The sequence below is a fragment of the Entelurus aequoreus genome, linkage group LG16, assembly GCF_033978785.1.
Source record: "Entelurus aequoreus isolate RoL-2023_Sb linkage group LG16, RoL_Eaeq_v1.1, whole genome shotgun sequence".
Classification (NCBI taxonomy): Eukaryota; Metazoa; Chordata; class Actinopteri; order Syngnathiformes; family Syngnathidae; genus Entelurus; species Entelurus aequoreus.
Genome location: NC_084746.1, coordinates 4,001,821 through 4,022,194, shown reverse-complemented (window position 1 = coordinate 4,022,194; position 20,374 = coordinate 4,001,821). Strand labels below are relative to the sequence as shown.

The 20,374-nt window shown below is 40.1% G+C and overlaps 1 protein-coding gene across 2 annotated transcripts in view; it reads left to right on the top strand.

Annotated features, from left to right (window-relative positions):
* myo9b (myosin IXb) overlaps positions 1-20,191 on the top strand; it is a 98,029-nt gene extending 77,838 nt beyond the window's left edge. The window contains exons 34-42 of one of the 2 annotated variants that reach the window (XM_062023824.1): positions 4,145-4,218; positions 4,291-4,483; positions 4,587-4,715; positions 9,306-9,411; positions 9,539-9,670; positions 11,216-11,339; positions 15,723-15,817; positions 15,893-16,029; positions 19,513-20,191. In XM_062023824.1, the coding sequence (XP_061879808.1) occupies positions 4,145-4,218; positions 4,291-4,483; positions 4,587-4,715; positions 9,306-9,411; positions 9,539-9,670; positions 11,216-11,339; positions 15,723-15,817; positions 15,893-16,025 (986 nt within the window). In that variant the 3' untranslated portion in view covers positions 16,026-16,029; positions 19,513-20,191. Of the gene's footprint in view, positions 1-4,144; positions 4,484-4,586; positions 4,716-9,305; positions 9,412-9,538; positions 9,671-11,215; positions 11,340-15,722; positions 15,818-15,892; positions 16,030-19,512 lie in introns of both variants that reach the window. The other variant, XM_062023823.1, reaches the window with a different exon arrangement.
* The last annotated feature ends 183 nt before the right edge of the window (positions 20,192-20,374 follow it).

The following is a 20,374-nucleotide window of genomic DNA, read 5'->3' as shown; positions in this document are numbered from 1 at the left end:
TTTCACAAATATTCTTCGTCGAAAAAACAGAAGCTAAAATGAAGAATTAAATTAAAATTGATTTATTATTCTTTACAATAATAAAAAAAAATTTTACTTGAACATTGATTTAAATTGTCAGGAAAGAAGAGGAAGGAATTTAAAAGGTAAAAAGGTATATTTGTTTAAAAATCCTAAAATCATCATTGTATTTTTTTTCTAAAATTGTCTTTCTGAAAGTTATAAGAGTCAAAGTAAAAAAAATAATGAATTTATTTAAACAAGTGAAGACCAAGTCTTTAAAATATTTTCTTGGATTTTCAAATTCTATTTGAGTTTTGTCTCTCTTAGAATTAAAAATGTCAGGCAAAGCGAGACCAGCTTGCTAGTAAATAAATACAATTTAAAAAATAGAGGCAGCTCACTGGTAAGTGCTGCTATTTGAGCTATTTTTAGAACAGGCCTGCGGGCTACTCATCTGGTCCTTACGGGCTACCTGGTGCCCACGGGCACTGCGTTGGTGACCCCTGATTTAGGGTGACCAAAATATTGCAAACCGCTCTCTGTAAGTTCCACACAGCAATAATACACATTTAATCAGAGGTGGCTGGTAACTTTTTGGATAAATTGTACTTGACAGAGTGGTTTTAATGTAACATATTTTTTACTTGGGTATTTTTGTGAAGAAGAAATGCTACTTTTACTTAATTACCATCCATCCATTTTCTACCGCTTATTCCCTTCGGGGTCGCGGGGGGCGCTGGAGCCTATCTCCGCTACAATCGGGCAGGAGGCGGGGTACACCCTAGACAAGTCGCCACCTCATCGCAGTTTTACTTACAGTTTTACTTACAGTTTTACTTTTACTTAATTACATTAAGTTTAATTCCAATTGCTACATGTATATAATTATATTTTTATTTATAATGTATTGATTACTGCTTATAATATATATATTGTTCTTCAAGCAGGCACATGACTTTCTTTCACCAATTCAACATAAGCATAAATGACGTTTGACTCCATTTTGCCAATAAAACACAGTATGGCAGTCAAATAAAGCACTCAAACTACACAACATAAAAATGTAACTTTATTATGTGTGAATGCCACAAGGCAAGGCATTGTTGGAAGCAGATCAGAATCATATCCATATTTAAGTGTTACTTCTTTCTAAACTCCTATAGTCATATAAAGAATAGCTAGTATTCTTCCTTCTTTTGAGTCTCATAGTAAGGTGTCGGCCTTCTAGATTGGAATGTGTCAGAGTAGAGATAACTTGGACTAGTCTAAACAAAGGGAGTGGGGGCGAGGGACAGAGGGAAGATCACGGGACTTCCGGGGGTTTGAGAAAAGACCGAGCTAGACCGGGCGAGGGAACGTTGGTGTGCTGGACTGGTCTCACGTTTGTCCTCTAAGCTTGGAGAATAAACCACAAAATACCAACTACTGCCTGGAGATTGAATATAAACATCAGCTTATTGCCATAAAAAGAATCTGGGAGAGACTAGCAATTTGAATTCCCCATTGGAGGAACGCTGGTCGACGCAACAGCATTCACACATGTTATTCTACACCAAAATTAATCTATCATTCTTAGTAGTGTTTTTTTGTCAGCCTCTAACTCCCACATCGTTCACCCGTTCAAACTTCAAAATGTTCACCACATTCGGGACACATGTACTCCTTAAACAAACTATTCCCAAAATTACCCAATTTTCCAGTATTTTCCCCATTTTTGGCTTTCAACTACTACTACATTTTTCAACCGTTCAGCCATCGAAACATTTGCCTTGATCAGGACAATAAAACTTGCTATGTTTTTAACCAGATAAAATTCTAATTTTGAATGCAATGCATCATGGGTACCTATGTTATTCTGACCTGTTGTGTTCCATTTTCCTTGGAAGTTGGAAGTCGTAGCTGAGAATAAAGTCACAGCCGAGTTGTGGGCGTTCCAGTAACGAGGTCGTAAATTATGTCCACATCCGTGAAAGCTATTTTTGCGCTTGCTTTGTCTGAATATAAACAACTTGTGGGAAAATATAGACTATTTCTGCAACTTTCAAATACGGTGGATGAAAAGGAAACACAGATGCTACTGCTAGCGATGTAGAACATACAGTATACAGTGTGCAAAACGGTAAACTGAGCAAAGGGTGGCTATTTTGAAGAAACTAGAATATAAAACATGTTTTTAGTTATATCACCTTTTTTTTGTGAAGTACATAACTCCACTTGTGTTCATTTATAGTTTTGATGCCTTCAGTGACAATCTACAATGTAAATAGTCATGAAAATAAAGAAAACCTATTGAATGAGAAGGTGTGTCCAAACCTGGCCTGTACTGTACATTCACACATTTTCTAAATTCACACCACATTCCTTCAGCATTTCAGTTCGACTTTAGCATTGGAGCCTTCACACGCAATTTCTGCAGAAATTGCTTCATTTAGTTATTATCAAACTACTGTGTGGGACAAGAGGCAGCACACCTCTTCAATTAACTATTAAAACAAAACCATTTATATCATGTGCTGTCATCTGTGTCAGTAGAAATCTTCACATTTTAGCCTACAAGGATTCAACTTCCAACTCGAAAAAACATGTCGTGGTAATTGTTACTTGTAGATGTATTTTATGAACCGGAAGGTGTGTTCCAACTATCGGGGGATCACACTCCTCAGCCTTCCCGGTAAGGTCTATTCAGGTGTACTGGAGAGGAGGCTACGCCGGATAGTCGAACCTCGGATTCAGGAGGAACAGTATGGTTTTCGTCCTGGTCGTGGAACTGTGGACCAGCTCTATACTCTCGGCAGGGTCCTCGAGGGTGCATGGGAGTTTGCCCAACCAGTCTACATGTGCTTTGTGGACTTGGAGAAGGTATTCGACCGTGGACCCCGGGAAGTTCTGTGGGGAGTGCTCAAAGAGTATGGGGTATCGGACTGTCTGATTGTGGCGGTCCGCTCCCTGTATGATCAGTGTCAGAGCTTGGTCCGCATTGCCGGCAGTAAGTCGGACCCGTTTCCAGTGAGTGTTGGACTCCGCCAAGGCTGCATTTTGTCACCGATTCTGTTCTTAACTTTTATGGACAGAATTTCTAGGCGCAGTCAAGGCGTTGAGGGGATCCGGTTTGGTGGCTGCAGGATTAGGTCTCTGTTTTTTGCTTTTTGAACTGGCCAAGATCTTCAGCTCTCACTGGATCGGTTCGCAGCCGAGTGTGAAGCGACTGGGATGGGAATCAGCACCTCCAAGTCCGAGTCCATGGTTCTCGCCCGGAATAGGGTGGAGTGCCATCTCCGGGTTGGGGAGGAGATCTTGCCCCAAGTGGAGGAGTTCAAGTACCTCGGAGTCTTGTTCACGAGTGGGGGAAGAGTGGATTGTGAGGTCGACAGGTGGATCGGTGCGACGTCTTCAGTAATGCGGACGCTGTATTGATCCGTTGTGGTGAAGAAGGAGCTGAGCCGGAAGGCAAAGCTCTCAATTTACCGGTCGATCTACGTTCCCATCCTCACCTATGGTCATGAGCTTTGGGTTATGACTGAAAGGACAAGATCACGGGTACAAGCGCCCGAAATGAGTTTCCTCCGCCGGGTAGCGGGTCTCCCTTAGAGATAGGGTGAGAAGCTCTGTCATCCGGGGGAACTCAAAGTAAAGCCGCTGCTCCTCCACATCGAGAGGAGCCAGATGAGGTGGTTCGCATCTGGTCAGGATGCCACCCGAACCCCTCCCTAGGGAGGTGTTTAGGGCATGTCCGACCGGTAGGAGGCCACGGGGAAGACCCAGGACATGTTGGGAAGACTATGTCTCCCGGCTGGCCTGGGAACGCCTCGGGATCCCTCGGGAGGAGCTGGACGAAGTGGCTGGGGAGAGGGAAGTCTGGCCTTCCCTGCTTAGGCTGCTGCCCCCGTGACCCGACCTCGGATAAGCGGAAGAAGATGGATGGATGCTAACATTATCCCTGTTATACCATCATACACATATTACCACTAAATAATTTGGAAGTTACTCAGTACTTGAGCAGGTTTTTCACTGCATACTTACTTACACCTCGTTATAATTGTCACGTCTCACACTAAGTGTTATAGAAATGTTGCTGCATCGCATTACAATGTGCGGGTGTACCTTATGTGGCTGGTGAGTGACGCTAGTGTGTCTGTTGCAGCCTGCAAGGTCATTTGCCACAAGAAATGCCTGACCAAGATTATCACCGACTGCTCAACACGCTGTGCCCTGCAGGTAAAACATGCAACACGGCTAAAACAAAGGGAAAAAAAAACACTGTCGGCTTTTTCAAATAATTTTTCTCAGGACGACAGCGTACCCGGCGCCCTCCACTTTGGGGTGCACGTGTGCGTCCTGACCAGCAAGACTAACCCGGTGCCCGCTGTGGTGGAGCTGCTGCTTCTGCACTTGGAGATGAACGGCCTCTACACCGAGGGCCTCTACCGCAAGTCCGGCTCAGCCTGCCGCGCTCGGGAGCTCCATCAGATCATGGAGATGGGTTAGACATAAAGAATCAGTTGACTTCCTGGATGTGCCTTTTTTTTTTTTTTACCTTTGTTTCCTCAAAAGTGAGATTTAGTTTTCATCCTTTGTCGCTTTAGACCCCGAGGCCGCCTGCCTGGAGAACTACCCCATCCACACCATTGCGGGCCTGCTTAAACGTTGGCTCCGAGAGCTGCCTGATCCCCTCATGACGTTTTGTCTTTATAAGGACTTCCTGCATGCCGTGGGTGAGTCCATATTCATCTGTTGTTCTTTTGTTACGTTTCGGTGTCAGTTCGGCGTGTTCATGTGCTCGGTGAAAACCTAGCACAAGTTGAAAGGGAACTGCACTTTTTTGGGGGGAATTTTGCCTATAGTTCATAATTAGAGATGTCCGATAATGTCGGACTGCCGATATTATCGGCCGATAAATGCTTTAAAATATATTATCGGAAATTATCGGTTTCAAAAAGTAAAATGTATGACTTTTTAAAACGCCGCTGTGTACACGGACGTAGGGAGAAGTACAGAGTGCTAATAAACCTTAAAGGCACTTCCTTTGCATGCCGGCCCAATCACATAAGATCTACGGCTTTTCACACACACAAGTGAATGCAATTCATACTTGGTTAACAGCCATACAGGTCACACTGAGGGTGTCCGTATAAACAACTCTAACACTGTTACAAATATGTGCCACACTGTGAACCCACACCAAACAAGATTCACAAACACATTTCGGGAGAAAATCCGCACCGTAACACAACATAAACACAACAGAACAAATACCCAGAACCCCTTGCAGCATTAACTCTTCCGGGACGCTACAATATACACCCCCCGCTGCCCCCTACCCCGCCCACCTCAACCTCCTCATGCTCTCTCAGGGAGAGCATGTCTCAAATTCCAAGCTGCTGTTTTGAGGCATGTTAAAAAATAATAATAATCAATAATAAATATGGCAGTGCCATGTTGGCATTTTTTTTCCATAACATGAGTTGATTTATTTTGGAAAACCTTGTTACATTGTTTAATGCATGCAGCGGGGCATCACAACAAAATAAGGGATAATAATGTGTTAATTCCACGACTGTATATATCGGTATCGGTTGATATCGGAATCGGTAAGTAAGAGTTGGACAATATCGGAATATCGGATATTGGCAAAAAAAAGCCATTATCGGACATTTCTATTCATAATCATTCTGAAAGACATGGTGGATGTTATTTTTTTTTAATGCATTCTAACTTGTTTATAAAAGCCAAATAGGAGGTTCTGTATTCCGCCCACAAATCCAATACTCCATTTGCGTTTCATGACTTGAATATTAACCAAGTATTAGTGATATTGTTATTATGAGCGCTAACGCAGACAAACTATTTATAGCGGCGCCGTGATCACAAGCTTGTGTGTAATGTTTACGTCGAGTGGTTAGCTGTTTCCTCGCTTCCCTGCTCCCTGGAAGTTTATTGTAGATCCTAAATCATGCCTCTCACCTGGATAGAAGAAGGCTGAGGATGTATCCGGACATGTTGGTACACTCTGACAGCCAAATTACACTCAGAAATGGTGAGATCGACACGAAAAGACGATTGGCTCCACCTCCTTTTTCTTAACAAGGATTGTGAGTCATTCATCTAAATATGAATATATGAACATCCTAATGACAGCAGACATAGCGCAGTAAGTGATGTTTTATTATGTTTGTTGGCTCTCACAAAGTCTGCAGTGAGTAATAATCAGTGATGTTAAAAAAAAAAGAGGACATCGTGATGCGTTTTTTAAATTAATGCACCTTGTATGCTTAAAATTAGCAAAATATGTACATTTTAAATGTTATGAATGCGCCCATTACTACAATACATATATACTTACAGCATGTATATAAAACCTTAAAGGCCCACTGAAATGAATTTTTTTTATTTAAACTGGGATAGCAGATCCAGTCTATGTGTCATACTTGATCATTTTGCGATATTGCCATATTTTTGCTGAAAGGATTTAGTAGAGAACATCGACGATAAAGTTCGCAACTTTTGGTCGCTGATAAAAAAAGCCTTGCCTGTACCGGAAGTAGCGTGACGTCACAGGTTGAAAGGCTCCTCACATTTCCCCATTGTTTACACCAGCAGCGAGAGCGATTCCGACCGAGAAAGCGACGATTACCCCATTAATTTGAGCCAGGGTGAAAGATTTGTGGATGAGGAACGTGAGAGTGAAGGACTAGAGTGCAGTGCAGGATGTATCTTTTTTAGCTCTGACCGTAACTTAGGATAACTCATTGGATTCCACACTCTCTCCTTTTTCTATTGTGGATCACGGATTTGTATTTTAAACCACCTCGGATACTATATCCTCTTGAAAATGAGAGTCGAGAACGCGAAATGGACATTCACAGTGACTTTTATCTCCACGACAATACATCGGTGAAGCCCTTTAGCTACGGAGCTAACGTGATCGCATCGTGCTTAAATGCAGATAGAAACAAAAGAAACAAGCCCCTGACTGGAAGGATAGACAGAAGATCAACAATACTACTATCAGGAGACACCGAACCAAACACTGGACCTGTAACTACACGGTTAATGCTGTGCCGCCTGTCGAAGCCTAGCAATGCTGTTGCTAACGACGCCATTGAAGCTAACTTAGCTACGGGACCTCGTCAGAGCTATGATAAAAACATTATCTCTCCACCTACGCCAGCCCTCATCTGCTCTTCAACACCCGTGCTCACCTGCGTTCCAGCGAACGATGGCGCGACGAAGGACTTCACCCGATAATCAATGCGGTTGGCGGCTAGCGTCAGATAGCGCGTCTGCTATCCTCAAAGTCCTCCTGGTTGTGTTGCTGCAGCCAGCCGCTAATACACCGATCCCACCTACAGCTTTCTTCTTTGCAGTCTCCATTGTTCATTAAACAAATTGCAAAAGATTCACCAACACAGATGTCCAGAATACTGTGGAATTTTGCGATGAAAAAAGAGCAGTTTGTATTGTGATACAATGTGTCCCAATACTTCCGTTCAACCATTGACGTCATGCGCATACGTCATCATACTTAGACGTTTTCAACCGGAAGTTTCGCGGGAAATTTAAAATGTCACTTTATAAGTTAACCCGGCCGTATTGGCATGTGTTGCAATGTTAAGATTTCATCATTGATATATAAACTATCAGACTGCGTGGTCGGCAGTAGTGGCTTTCAGTAGGCCTTTAATGGAGGTGTTTGGATGTTTTTAAGGGCTTTGTAGGCAGAATAGAGAAGCTCTTATAGACTCCATAGTAAGCTGCCTTTTGATCAAATGTATCTAATATTTTACATTTTTTTAAAATCATCCGTCATGTCTTTCATAATGATTGTGAACGATTGGCAAATAGGCGCAATTCCCCTTCGCGTTTGAGTTTTGAATTTGAGTTTATTTCGAACATGCATGCCTAAAACATGATTAATTTAAATTTCCAGTTTTTCTTTTCAACATGTTAAAGACTAAGGAGGAGATGGGTTGGGATGAGAAACCTTAAAACACTAGAAACACTAGATAAAACATGAAAAACTTTTTTTTTTTTTTTTCATTTATCTTTTTATTTCAGGCAATGACATAAAAAAGTACAAAGTTGACTACACATATTAATATAAATTAATATAGTGCAAAAGGTAATGTATAGTATGTAATGCATGATTGTCCAGTTTTGCTTGAAAGGGAGTGGGAAGAAGATAATGTATTTAATCCCACCCCCAGTTCTCCATTCAGTGATTATTCACATGAGTTTCACTCTTACTTTGTTCAAGGATTATAGTACAGATGTTGTATCATAGTGGGATTACCACAGGTAACAATAATTATTACACTGTAACAATAATTTGTATGCACAATGTAGGAATAATGAATATACCAACAATGGTAATAGACAACATAGTGATAATGGTTAGGAAACATTGGGCACATGTTAACACTTTGAGTATAGCAGCAGGTCAAATTAAAGACTCTCATCTCTATATTTGAACCAGACCCCATGTTTGTATAATAGTTTAAATCGATTAATAGTTTGGCATTGCTTGTGTTATAAGTCCAGTTTGTTCCATAGTTTTACTCCGCATACAGACACACAAAAACGTTTACGAGTGGTTTGAGCTCTCTGCAATAACAAATATCCAAAGCCTCTCAAGTTATGAGCTTGCACTCCTCTTATAAAAAAAACGTTGTAGATTAGGCGGCAATAATTTTTTTAATGCTTTATATAAGATTATTAATAAATTTTGATTGCATAAACAGATTATGAATATGTTCTAAATACCCAACGTTGTGAATGATCCGCACTGCTCTTTTCTGTAATATGATCAGAGGATGAATTGTGTTGTGGTAAGTATTCCCCCATACTTCAACACAGTATGTGAGGTATGGGAGTACCAAGGTGCAGTATAGAGTACGGAGTGCATTTTCATTGAGGTATAGTTTTGCTTTGTTTATAATTTTGCTTTTGCTCTAACACTAGATAAACACTAGATAAAACATGTAAAACACTAGATAAACACTAGATAAAACATGTAAAACACTAGATAAACACTAGATAAAACATGTAAAACACTAGATAAACACTAGATAAAACATGTAAAACACTAGATAAACACTAGATAAAACAGAAACATAGATAAAATAGAAATAAAAACATGGAAGCACTGGATAAAACAGATAGGCAAGCAGTGCATTTAAAAACAAGAAGGCAGACAAATTACATAAAAGCTGTGCTAAAAAGGTGGGTTTTTTGACAACTTCAACTATTGTAGTCCATGCAGCGTCTGCCTGACGGACGTGTGCGTACTCTTTTGTGTGGTGCAGAACTTCCAGAAAGGTCAGAGAGGATAAGGGCGGTGTACCAAAAGGTTGATGATCTTCCTCTGGCCAATTACAACACACTGGAGCGACTTATCTTCCATCTCGTCAGGTACAATGCATGTACACTTCTTGTGAGCTATGGTTCTATGGGTGTGTATTTTACAACTGATCATAAACAACTCACCATAGTGTCGAATATGCGCCGTCCAAATAATATTTGGTGGGGTGTGCTGCAGGGTGGCAAACGAGGAAGACCACAACAAGATGTCACCAAGCTCTCTCGCCATTGTCTTCGCCCCGTGCATCCTGCGCTCTCCCGACTCGGACGACCCCTTCCTGGGAATGAAGGACGTGGGAAAGACGACAACGTGAGCATTTCTCTTCCCTAAAATGCGTTAAATCCTTCATATTGTGAGAGTCTAGTCCATAGTGGATCTAACATAATATTGTGAGAGTCCAGTCCATAGTGGATCTAACATAATATTGTGAGAGTCCAGTCCATAGTGGATCTAACATAATAGTGAGAGAGTCCAGTTCATAGTGGATCTAACATAATAGTGTGAGAGTCCAGTTCATAGTGGATCTAACATAATAGTGTGAGAGTCCAGTCCATAGTGGATCTAACATAATAGTGTGAGAGTCCAGTCCATAGTGGATCTAACATAATAGTGAGAGTCCAGTCCATAGTAGATCTAACATAATAGTGAGAGAGTCCAGTTCATAGTGGATCTAACATAATAGTGTGAGAGTCCAGTCCATAGTGGATCTAACATAATAGTGAGATTCCAGTCCATAGTGGATCTAACATAATAGTGTGAGAGTCCAGTCCATAGTAGATCTAACATAATAGTGAGAGTCCAGTCCATAGTGGATCTAACATAATAGTGTGAGAGTCCAGTCCATAGTGGATCTAACATAATAGTGTGGGAGTCCAGTCCATAGTAGATCTAACATAATAGTGAGAGTCCAGTCCATAGTGGATCTAACATAATAGTGTGAGAGTCCAGTCCATAGTGGATCTAACATAATAGTGTGAAAGTCCAGTCCATAGTACCGGTAGATCTAACATAATAGTGAGAGTCCAGTCCATAGTGGATCTAACATAATAGTGTGAGAGTCCAGTCCATAGTGGATCTAACATAATAGTGAGAGTCCAGTCCATAGTGGATCTAACATAATAGTGAGAGTCCAATCCATAGTGGATCTAACATAATAGTGAGAGTCCAGTCCATAGTGGGGCCAGCAGGAGACCATCCAGAGCAGAGACAGGTCAGCAGCGCAGAGATGTCCCCAACCGATGCACAGATGAGTGGTCCACCCTGGGTCCCGACTCTGGACAGCCAGCACTTCATCCACGGCCACCGGACCTGTGCCCCCCTTTCACAAGGGAGAGGGGGGCAGAGCAGAAAAGAAAAGAAACGGCAGATCAACTGGGGGGTCTATTTAAAGGCTAGAGTATACAAATGAGTTTTAAGATGGGACTTAAATGCTTCTACTGAGGTAGCATCTCTAACTGATACTGGGACAACATTCCAGAGTACTGGAGCCCCAATAGAAAACGCTCTATAACCCGCAGGCTTTTTTCGGGCTCTGGGAATCACTAATAAGCCGGAGTTCTTTGAACGCAGACTTCTGACTGCTACATATGGTACAATAGAATCAGCAAGATAGGATGGAGCTAGACCGTGTGGTATTTTATATGTAAGTAGTAAAACCTTAAAGTGACATCTTAAGTGCACAGGAAGCCAGTGCAGGTGAGCCAGTATATATATAGACCTATATATATACCGGTATAGGTGTATAGGCCTAATATGATCAAATTTTCTTGTTTTTGTCAAAAATCTAGCAGCCGCATTTTGTACCAACTGTAATCTTTTAAAGCTAGACAAGTGTTGTGCCACATGTGTGTGCAGGTGCGTAGAGATCCTCATCACGGAGCAGTTACGGCGCTACAAGGAGAAGTTGCAGAACATACAGGAGCTGGAATACGCCGAGGCCTTGGCAGTCAATCAGCTCAAACTGAAAAGGCAAAACACGGTAAAGACCACCGCTCATTAAGGCTCCTATTCTCCCGTTTGCGCTTAAGTATATTTTTTACACACTTGAAGTTACGCACGTTCCTCTTCCTCTTGTCACACAACCTTTAAAAAAAAAAAAAGGCATCATGGCAAGTATGGAGTTTTGCTAACATTTGTGAATGTCATTAAAAGCCATGACAAATTTGAAATGGCTTGTCACATGAACGAGTGTTGTCATGGTGATGTAGTGTATACAGTCGCAATCAAAAGTGTACATACACTTGTAAAGAACATCATGTCATGGCTGTCTGGAGTTTCCAATCATTTCTACATCTCTTATTTTTTGTGATGTAGTGATTGGAGCACATACTTGTTGGTCACAAAAAACATTCATGAAGTTTGCTTCTTTTATGAATTTATTATGGCTCTACTGAAAATGTGAGGGTCAAAAGTATACATACAGCAATGTTAATATTTGCTTACATGTCCCTTGGCAAGTTTACCTGCAATAAGGCGCTTTTGGTAGCCATCCACAAGCTTCTGCTTGAATTTTTGAACACAAAATTGCTGCAGTTCAGCTAAATGTGTTAGTTTTCTGACATGGACTTGTTTCTTCAGCATTGTCCACACGTTTAAGTCAGGACTTTGGGAAGGCCATTCTAAAACCTTCATTCTAGCCTGATGTAGCCATTCCTTTACCACTTTCGATGTGTGTTTGGGGTCATTGTCCTGTTGGAACACCCAACTGCGCCCAAGACCCGGGCTGATGATTTTAGCTTGCTTGAAGAATTTGGAGGTAGTCCTCCTTTTTCATTGTCCCATTTAAAGCATCAGTTCCATTGGCAGCAAAACAGGCCCAGAGCATACCGTATTTTCCGCACCATAAGCCGCCCCGTGTTGTAAGCCGCACCTTCAATGAATGGCATATTTCAAAACGTTGTTTACCTATTAGCCGCCCCGTGTTATTAGCCGCACCTACGCTACGCTAAAGGGAATGTCAAAAATACAGTCAGATAGGTCAGTCAAACTTTAATAATATATTACAAACCAGCGTTCTAACAACTCTGTTCACTCCCAAAATGTAATGTGCAAATGTGCAATCACAAAAATAGTAACACTCAAAATAGTGCAGAGCAATAGCAACATCAATAACTCAACGTTGCTCGAACGTTAGTGTCACACAACACACAAAATAAACATTTGAAGCTCACTTTCTGAAGTTATTACTCATCCACAAATCCCTCGAATTCTTCTTCTTCTGCGGTGTGCTTCACTTGTTTTTGACACCATCTGTGATGTGGACGCGCATGCAGTCGTAGATCAACAGGGACGGAGCTGCGTGAAAAAAGTCACCCGGTCTCTTCGCTCATTTTTTCTTCATCCATCCATCCCTTCGAGTTAGCTTTTATGATGACGCCGGCTGGAAAGTTCTCTTTTGGCAAGGTCTTCCTTTTGAATATCGCCGTGGGTGGAAGTTTCTGGCCGTTAGCATGGCAAGCTAGAACCACAGTGAAGGACGACTTCTCATTCCCTGTGGTGCGAATATTCACCGTACGTGTTCCCGTTGTATCCACAGTGCGGTTCACAGGAATATCAAAAGTCAGTGGAACCTTGTACGCGTGTCTCTTAGTAGGAGACATTTTGTGGTCTTTACAGAAACACACAAATGAAATGAAACGTAATATCCGCGCGCTTCTTCTTCTACGGGGGCGGGTGCTTACCTTGGCGGTTGCTTACAGTAGAAGAAGAAGCGCTTCCTCTTCTATGGGGGCGGTTGCTTACCGTAGAAGAAGAAGAAGCGCTTCCTCTTCTACGGGGAAAAAAGATGGCGGCTGTTTACCGTAGTTGCGAGACCTAAACTTTATGAAAATAAATATTAATATTAATCCATATATAAGGCGCACCGGATTATTAGCCGCACTGTCAGCTTTTGAGAAAAATTGGGTTTTTTAGGTGCGGCTTATGGTGCGGAAAATACGGTAATACTACCACCACCATGCTTGACGGTAGGTGGTTCCTGGGATTAAAGGCCTCACCTTTTCTCCTCCAAACATATTGCTGGGTATTGTGGCCAAACAGCTCAACTTTTGTTTCATCTGACCACGGAACTTTCCTCCAGAAGATGAAACAAAAATTTCTACAACTCTTATTTTTTTGTGATATTCATAGTTTGGAATCTTTGACCACTCCTCTTGACACAATTGGTGCAGTTCAGCTACATTTGTTGGTTTTCTGACATGGACTTGTTTCTTCAGCATTGTCCAGTCAGGACTTTGGGAAGGCCATTCTAAAACCTTCATTCTAGCCTGAGGAGTGGTCAAAAGTTCAACCTAAACATTAGACACCTTTTTACCTGCACACTGCCTCCCGCTGTTCCCGACATCTACAAGGCAAATAGCTACCTGCTGCCACCTACTGATATGGAAGAGTATTACAGGGTTACTCTGCCGAGCTCTAGACAGCACCGACACTCAACAACAACACATCATTTGCAGACTATAATTACTGCTTTGCAAAGAATATTTTTAACCCAAATAGGTGAAATGACATAATCTCCCACGGCACACCAGACTGTATCTCACGGCACACTAGTGTGCCGCAACACGGTGGTTGAAAAACACTGGACTACAGCGTCGGACTACAATAACGGACTGGCACAAAGATCTTCGGGTAAATTTTTACTAATTGTGGAGACATCTACTGATGCCACACTTGGGGGAAAAACGTTGCAAATAGGTCAAATTCCAAACAGCTCATTTGGAGGAATTTTGAAGGAAGGCAAGATTGTTTTCTAAATATTTCCATCATGCCTCCATGGTTGGATTTCAAATTTAGAGAAAAAATGTGTCTGGGGTCTGTATATCTATTTTTAGAAACACTAATACAAAACCTCACAATAATGTCTGATTGAAAGCTAAAAACGTTATGACAGACAGCCTGAAAGAAAGGGAATGGAATTTAAAAAAAATTTACTGAATGAGACTCCCAGAATGTACATGAAAATAAAGAATGTGGGGGTAACACTTTGGTATGGGGAACATATTCACCATTAATTAGTTGCTTATTAAAGTAACAAAGACTTAATTTTGAGTTATTTGGACACTAAGGTAACATATAAGGGTTAGGGTTACTAATAAGCAATAATTCTGAGGTTATTGAGGGAAGACTCTTAGTTAATGGCTTACTGCTTGTATAATAAGGCCATGCAGAATAAGGCATTAATAAGTACTTAATAATGACTAATTAAGAGCCAATATGTTACTAATTAGCATGTCAAAGAGAAACTAATTATTGGTGAATATGTGTTGCCCATACTAAAGTGTTACCAATATGTGATTTACAATATTAAGTAAGAACGATAAAACACTGAATATTGGTAACTTATGAACGTCACACCCCCTCTTGATCGACATATTTTACAATCAAACGAAACGCAACAAAAATGCAACAAACAGCCAAATATGAACACAAAGGGTAATAAAAAAACCCCACCTACAATCTGATACATCTGATATATCACTAAGCTTTAGAACTTTGTTGTAAAATTCTCCTTCCGCGTCTGTCCCTGACACCCACATTTAAGGCTGGCCGCTCTGGAAACACTCTGTGGAAACACTCTGTGGAAACACTCTGTGGAAACACTCCCCACCCACACTGCTTGGTGCCTCGTCTGAGATGCTTTGACGTAGATGACCATAGTAACTCATTAGACGACCACTGTAACTCGTTAGACGACCACAGTAACTCGTTAGACGACCACAGTAACTCGTTAGACGACCCTAGTAACTCATTAGACGACCCTAGTAACTCATTAGACGACCCTAGTAACTCATTAGATGACCATAGTAACTCATTAGATGACCCTAGTAACTCATTAGATGACCACAGTAACTCATTAGATGACCACTGTAACTCAGACGACCATAGTAACTCATTAGACGACCATAGTAACTCATTAGACGACCATAGTAACTCATTAGACGACCATAGTAACTCATTAGACGACCACAGTAACTCATTAGACGACCACTGTAACTCATTAGACGACCATAGTAACTCATTAGATGACCATAGTAACTCATTAGACGACCACTGTAACTCATTACATGACCATGGTAACTATATATATTACCATAGTAACTAGTATATCATGCAGATTCCAAGCATTGAAATACTTAGTATAGTTGAAGACTTACGGCCACTAGAAAACATGAGTGCACATCATAATGGCAGCTACACTTTACATCTTAAACATCTAAATAAATATTTGGGAATGTCCGGCTGGCCAGATAGATAAACTCAAGCATGCGGTCCCCCGAGCCTTCATTTTCCCAGGTCTGCTTCAGGCGAAACATCTTCTAAGACAATCTGAACACTCAAACTGCTTCTCTCGCCTCTGCAGGTTGTAGAAAAACCTTCCGAGTTGAACATTCCGGACCAAACTGATTCCGAGGAGAGTACTCTGATTGACAGAATCAAGTCCATCAAGCAAGAAAAGTAAGAGAAAATACTTCTTAGATTGCATTGCTGAAAAATGAGCTGGGTTGTTATGATAAGTGTCCACCTCGCCAGGCTGGACCTGGCCTGCAGGCTACCCGACCTGGAGCAGGAGAACTCTGACAACGAGATCCTGGACTCTTCTTCATCCATGAGCACCGAGAGTCTTGATGAGCGTCTGGGCAGTCTGGACTCGGAGGGTCAGTGAGGAGGTAAGGTGTTCTCAGCTTCCTCTGGGGCTTTATAGATGCTGTGGGAGCAGTTCTTCCCCTGCATGGGCTGCATCTGCACAACTTTCTACGTGTCATGCGTGTCGTTTTAGTGAATGAAAATAACCTGCAGGAAGTTCACTTCCTGCAAACTTCACGTAAATGTGCTCATCTCTTGCCCACTTCTTGTTTTTCACAATAAAAACCTCTAAAGGCTTAGTGGCCACATGCGTGGACAGCACCTTTTAGCTCTTATTTCCAAAATTGTGTACACTACTGAATTGGGGTCTTATGTGTTTATGTAGAGCAGGGGTCACCAACCTTTTTGAAAGCAAGAGCTACTTCTTGGGTAGTGATTAATGCGAAGGGCTACCAGTTTGATACACACTTAGATAAATTGCCAGAAATAGCCAATTTGCTCAATTTACCTTTAACTCTATGTTATTATTAATAATTGATGATATTTACACTTAATTGAATGGTTTAAAGAGGAGAAAACACACAAAAAATGACAATTAAATTTTGAAACATAGTTTATCTTCAATTTCGACTCTTTAAAATTCAACCGAAAAAAAGAAGAGAAAAACTAGCTAATTCAAATCTTTTTGAAAAAATAAAACAAATAATTTATGGAACATCATTAGTAATTTTTCCTGATTAGGATTAATTTTAGAATTTTGATGACATGTTTTAAATAGGTTAAAATCCAATCTGCACTTTGTTAGAATATATAACAAATTGGACCAAGCTATATTTCTAACAAAGACAAATCATTATTTCTTCTAGATTTTCCAGAACAAAAATTTTAAAATAAATTCAAAAGACTTTGAAATAAGATTTAAATTTGATTCTACAGATTTTCTAGATTTGCCAGATTAATTTTTTTGAATTTTAATCATAATAAGTTTGAAGAAATATTTCACAAATATTCTTTGTCGAAAAAACAGAAGCTAAAATGAAGAATTAAATTAAAATGTATTTATTATTCTTTACAATAGAAAAAATAAATTTACTTGAACATTGATTTAAATTGTCAGTAAAGAAGAGGAAGGAATTTAAAAGGTAAAAAGGTATATGTGTTTAAAAATCCTAAAATCATTTTTAAGGTTGTATTTTTTCTGTAAAATTGTCTTTCTGAAAGTTACAAGAAGCAAAGTAAAAAAATTTATGAATTTATTTAAACAAGTGAAGACCAAGTCTTTAAAATATTTTCTTGGATTTTCAAATTCTATTTGAGTTTTATCTCTCTTAGAATTAAAAATGTCGAGCAAAGCGAGACCAGCTTGCTAGTAAATAAATACAATTTAAAAAATAGAGGCAGCTCACTGGTAAGTGCTGCTATTTGAGCTATTTTTAGAACAGGCCAGCGGGCTACTCATCTGGTCCTTACGGGCTACCTGGTGCCCGCGGGCACCGCGTTGGTGACCCCTGATGTGGACACTTATACTGCCATCTGGTGGTGTCAGAAGAGTATAATATACAATGGAATTTGGAAAAAAAAGTGTACAAATAAGAATTAGCATGTCACTAAACATGAAGTACACGTTTGTGTACTTATGGACTAAATACATCATATCAAAAGATGATTCTTAGTTTTTATTCTAATTAGGGTCCAATAAGCTCAAATAGCAAAGAGAAATTAAAAAAAAAAGAATGTAAACAAACAGTTTGGGCCTTAATAATAATAATAATAATAATGGATTAAGAGGATTAGTGGATTTTGGGGCCAGATTAAACCTCTTAATAAAGGCAATAAATGTTTTGGAGCTATCCAAGACTTCTTTTTTTTCTCCTTTTTTTTTTTTAGATTCAATCGCAAAATGTATCTATTTTTGGTAACACTTTAGTATGGGGAACATATTCACCCTTAATTAGTTGCTTATTAAAGTAACAAAGTTAATTTAGAGTTATTCGGACACTAAGGGAACATATAAGGGTTAGGGTTACTAATAAGCAATAATTCTGAGGTTATTGAGGGAAGACTCTTAGTTAATGGCTTACTGCTTGTATAATAAGGCCATGCCGAATAAGGTATTAATAAGTACTTAATAATGACTAATTAAGAGCCAATATGTTACTAATTAGCATGTCAAAGAGAAACTAACTAATAGTGAATATGTGTTCCCCATACTAAAGTGTTACCATGTTTTTTAGTACAAAAATATAGTTGTATATTAAAAACAAGAGTAAAGTGGACATAAATATAACAATACATTTAAATAAAACTAATTGAAGTGAAGTGTGAATTATATTTATATAGCGCTTTTCTCTAGTGACTCAAAGCGCTTTTACATAGTGAAAGCCAATATCTAAGTTACATTTAAAGCAGTGTGGGTGGCACTGGGAGCAGGTGGGTCAAGTGTCTTGCCCAAGGACACAACGGCAGTGACTAGGATGGCGGAATCGGGGATCGAACCTGGAACCCTCAAGTTGCTGCCACGCTATACCGCCTCGTCGCTGGTGTTGCGTCATGTGCAATACAACAAAATGAGGTGCAATCCACCTAATGATCATTTTACTAACAATTGATAATAATATTAGTAGACAGCGTAACAATAATTAATCGGTTGTTGTTTTTTACAGTTGATAAATTAATGCTGAAAAAAAAGAACTAAATACTAGTAATGATAAACAGTGGCAGTGTGGCTCAGATGGAAGAGCGGCCGTCCAGAAACCTGAGGGCTCCAGGTACGAATCCAGCTTCCACCATCCTTGCCGCCGCGGCTGTGTCCTTTGAGCAAGGCACTTCAACCATCTCGCTCCCAAGTGCAACTGTGCTATAATCTTGCTTATTTACACTGCAAAAAGTCAGTGTTCAAAAACAAGAAAAAAAAATACAAAAATGAGGGGTATTTTACTTGAACTAAGCAAAATTATCTGCCAATAGAACAAGAAAATGTGGCTTGTCAAGACTTTCCAAAACAAGTACAATTAGCTAACCTCAATGAACCCAAAAATACCTTAAAATAAGTATATTCTCACTAATAACAAGTGTACTACTATATGAGTACGTATTTTCTATTGTTTCATTGAAAATAAAACCGCAAAGTCCATTTGGCTGTCATCTGTTTTAATTATGAGACACAATTGTGTCATTTCCATGCTTGAAATAAGAAATTTTTACTCTAAAAAAAGTAGTTTTCTACTTGTGAGTGTTGATGACACAGCTTTGCAACAGTTGATATTCTAGTTTCAAGCATGTTTTACTCAATATAGCTCATCAAATCTCAGCAACAAGCTGTAATATCTTACTGAGATCATTTAGGACCAAAACACTTAAAACAAGTAAAACACTCTAACATAAAATCTGCTTAGTGAGAAGAATGATCTTATCAGACAGAAAATAAGCAAATATCACCCTTATTTGACATATTTCATCTTACTTAGATTTCACTTTTTGCAGTGTGTGTGTGCTTTTTGGCGTAATATCGCCTCATATCGTTAGTCAAATAACCCTCTTGAGTCATGTGGTGTGTGTGACTGCAGCAAACAACCCAACAACGCCCACCGACGGCTTTAAAGCCTCTTTGAAGGATGCCACTCACGCGTCTTATCGTCGACGGCTACACTTTCAGCGGGGATTTTGGCAACCTTGACATTCCTTACATCAACCAGGAGGAGGAAGACTCTACGGGCTGTCCGCACCACCGAGCGTCACTGCAATCCCCTTAAGAAGAGGGGAAACAAGAGGTGTGCACTTTGTGTTGTAAAACCTTTACCATCTGGTCAGTGCTGCTATGGCAACGGCGTGATGTGCTGTACCGTGTATTTAAGACTCAGCACCACTAAGTGATTATACTAGTATTTCAACATTGTATGTTCACCCTTTTGTTTGTATTAAGCTACGTATTTTGGAGGATAAAATAAAATATATATGTTTTCCTATTTCCTACATGGACAGCACCTATGGTACTGGTATGGACCAACAACAACAAAAAGGCTGATTACTGCACAAAAACACTGTTGTGGAATTGTACATAGAGTAAGTTCACCTTGATGCCTTTGGTTATTTTGCTATGACTGATCCCTCGTTTTTTTTAGACTGATATAATGTGCATTTGTTCATTTTGCCCACGCATGCATGCCGCTACAGGAACTTTGTATATAGCTTGCATAACGGGAAACAAACTACATTTTGACCTGTTGCTTAAAATAAACTGACCATTTTCAATTGCCTCTTTTTCTGCTTCTCACCCGTGTGCAGCGGTATAGTTCATCCATCTGTCAGGTTCAAACACTGAGGACATCTATTAAACCAAGACAAGAAGCAAGGAATTAAACAGAGACAGAATTAAATTTGGCTCAATTGAGGAGAGCACGTCTGGGCTGTACTCTTGTACAGTCTCCA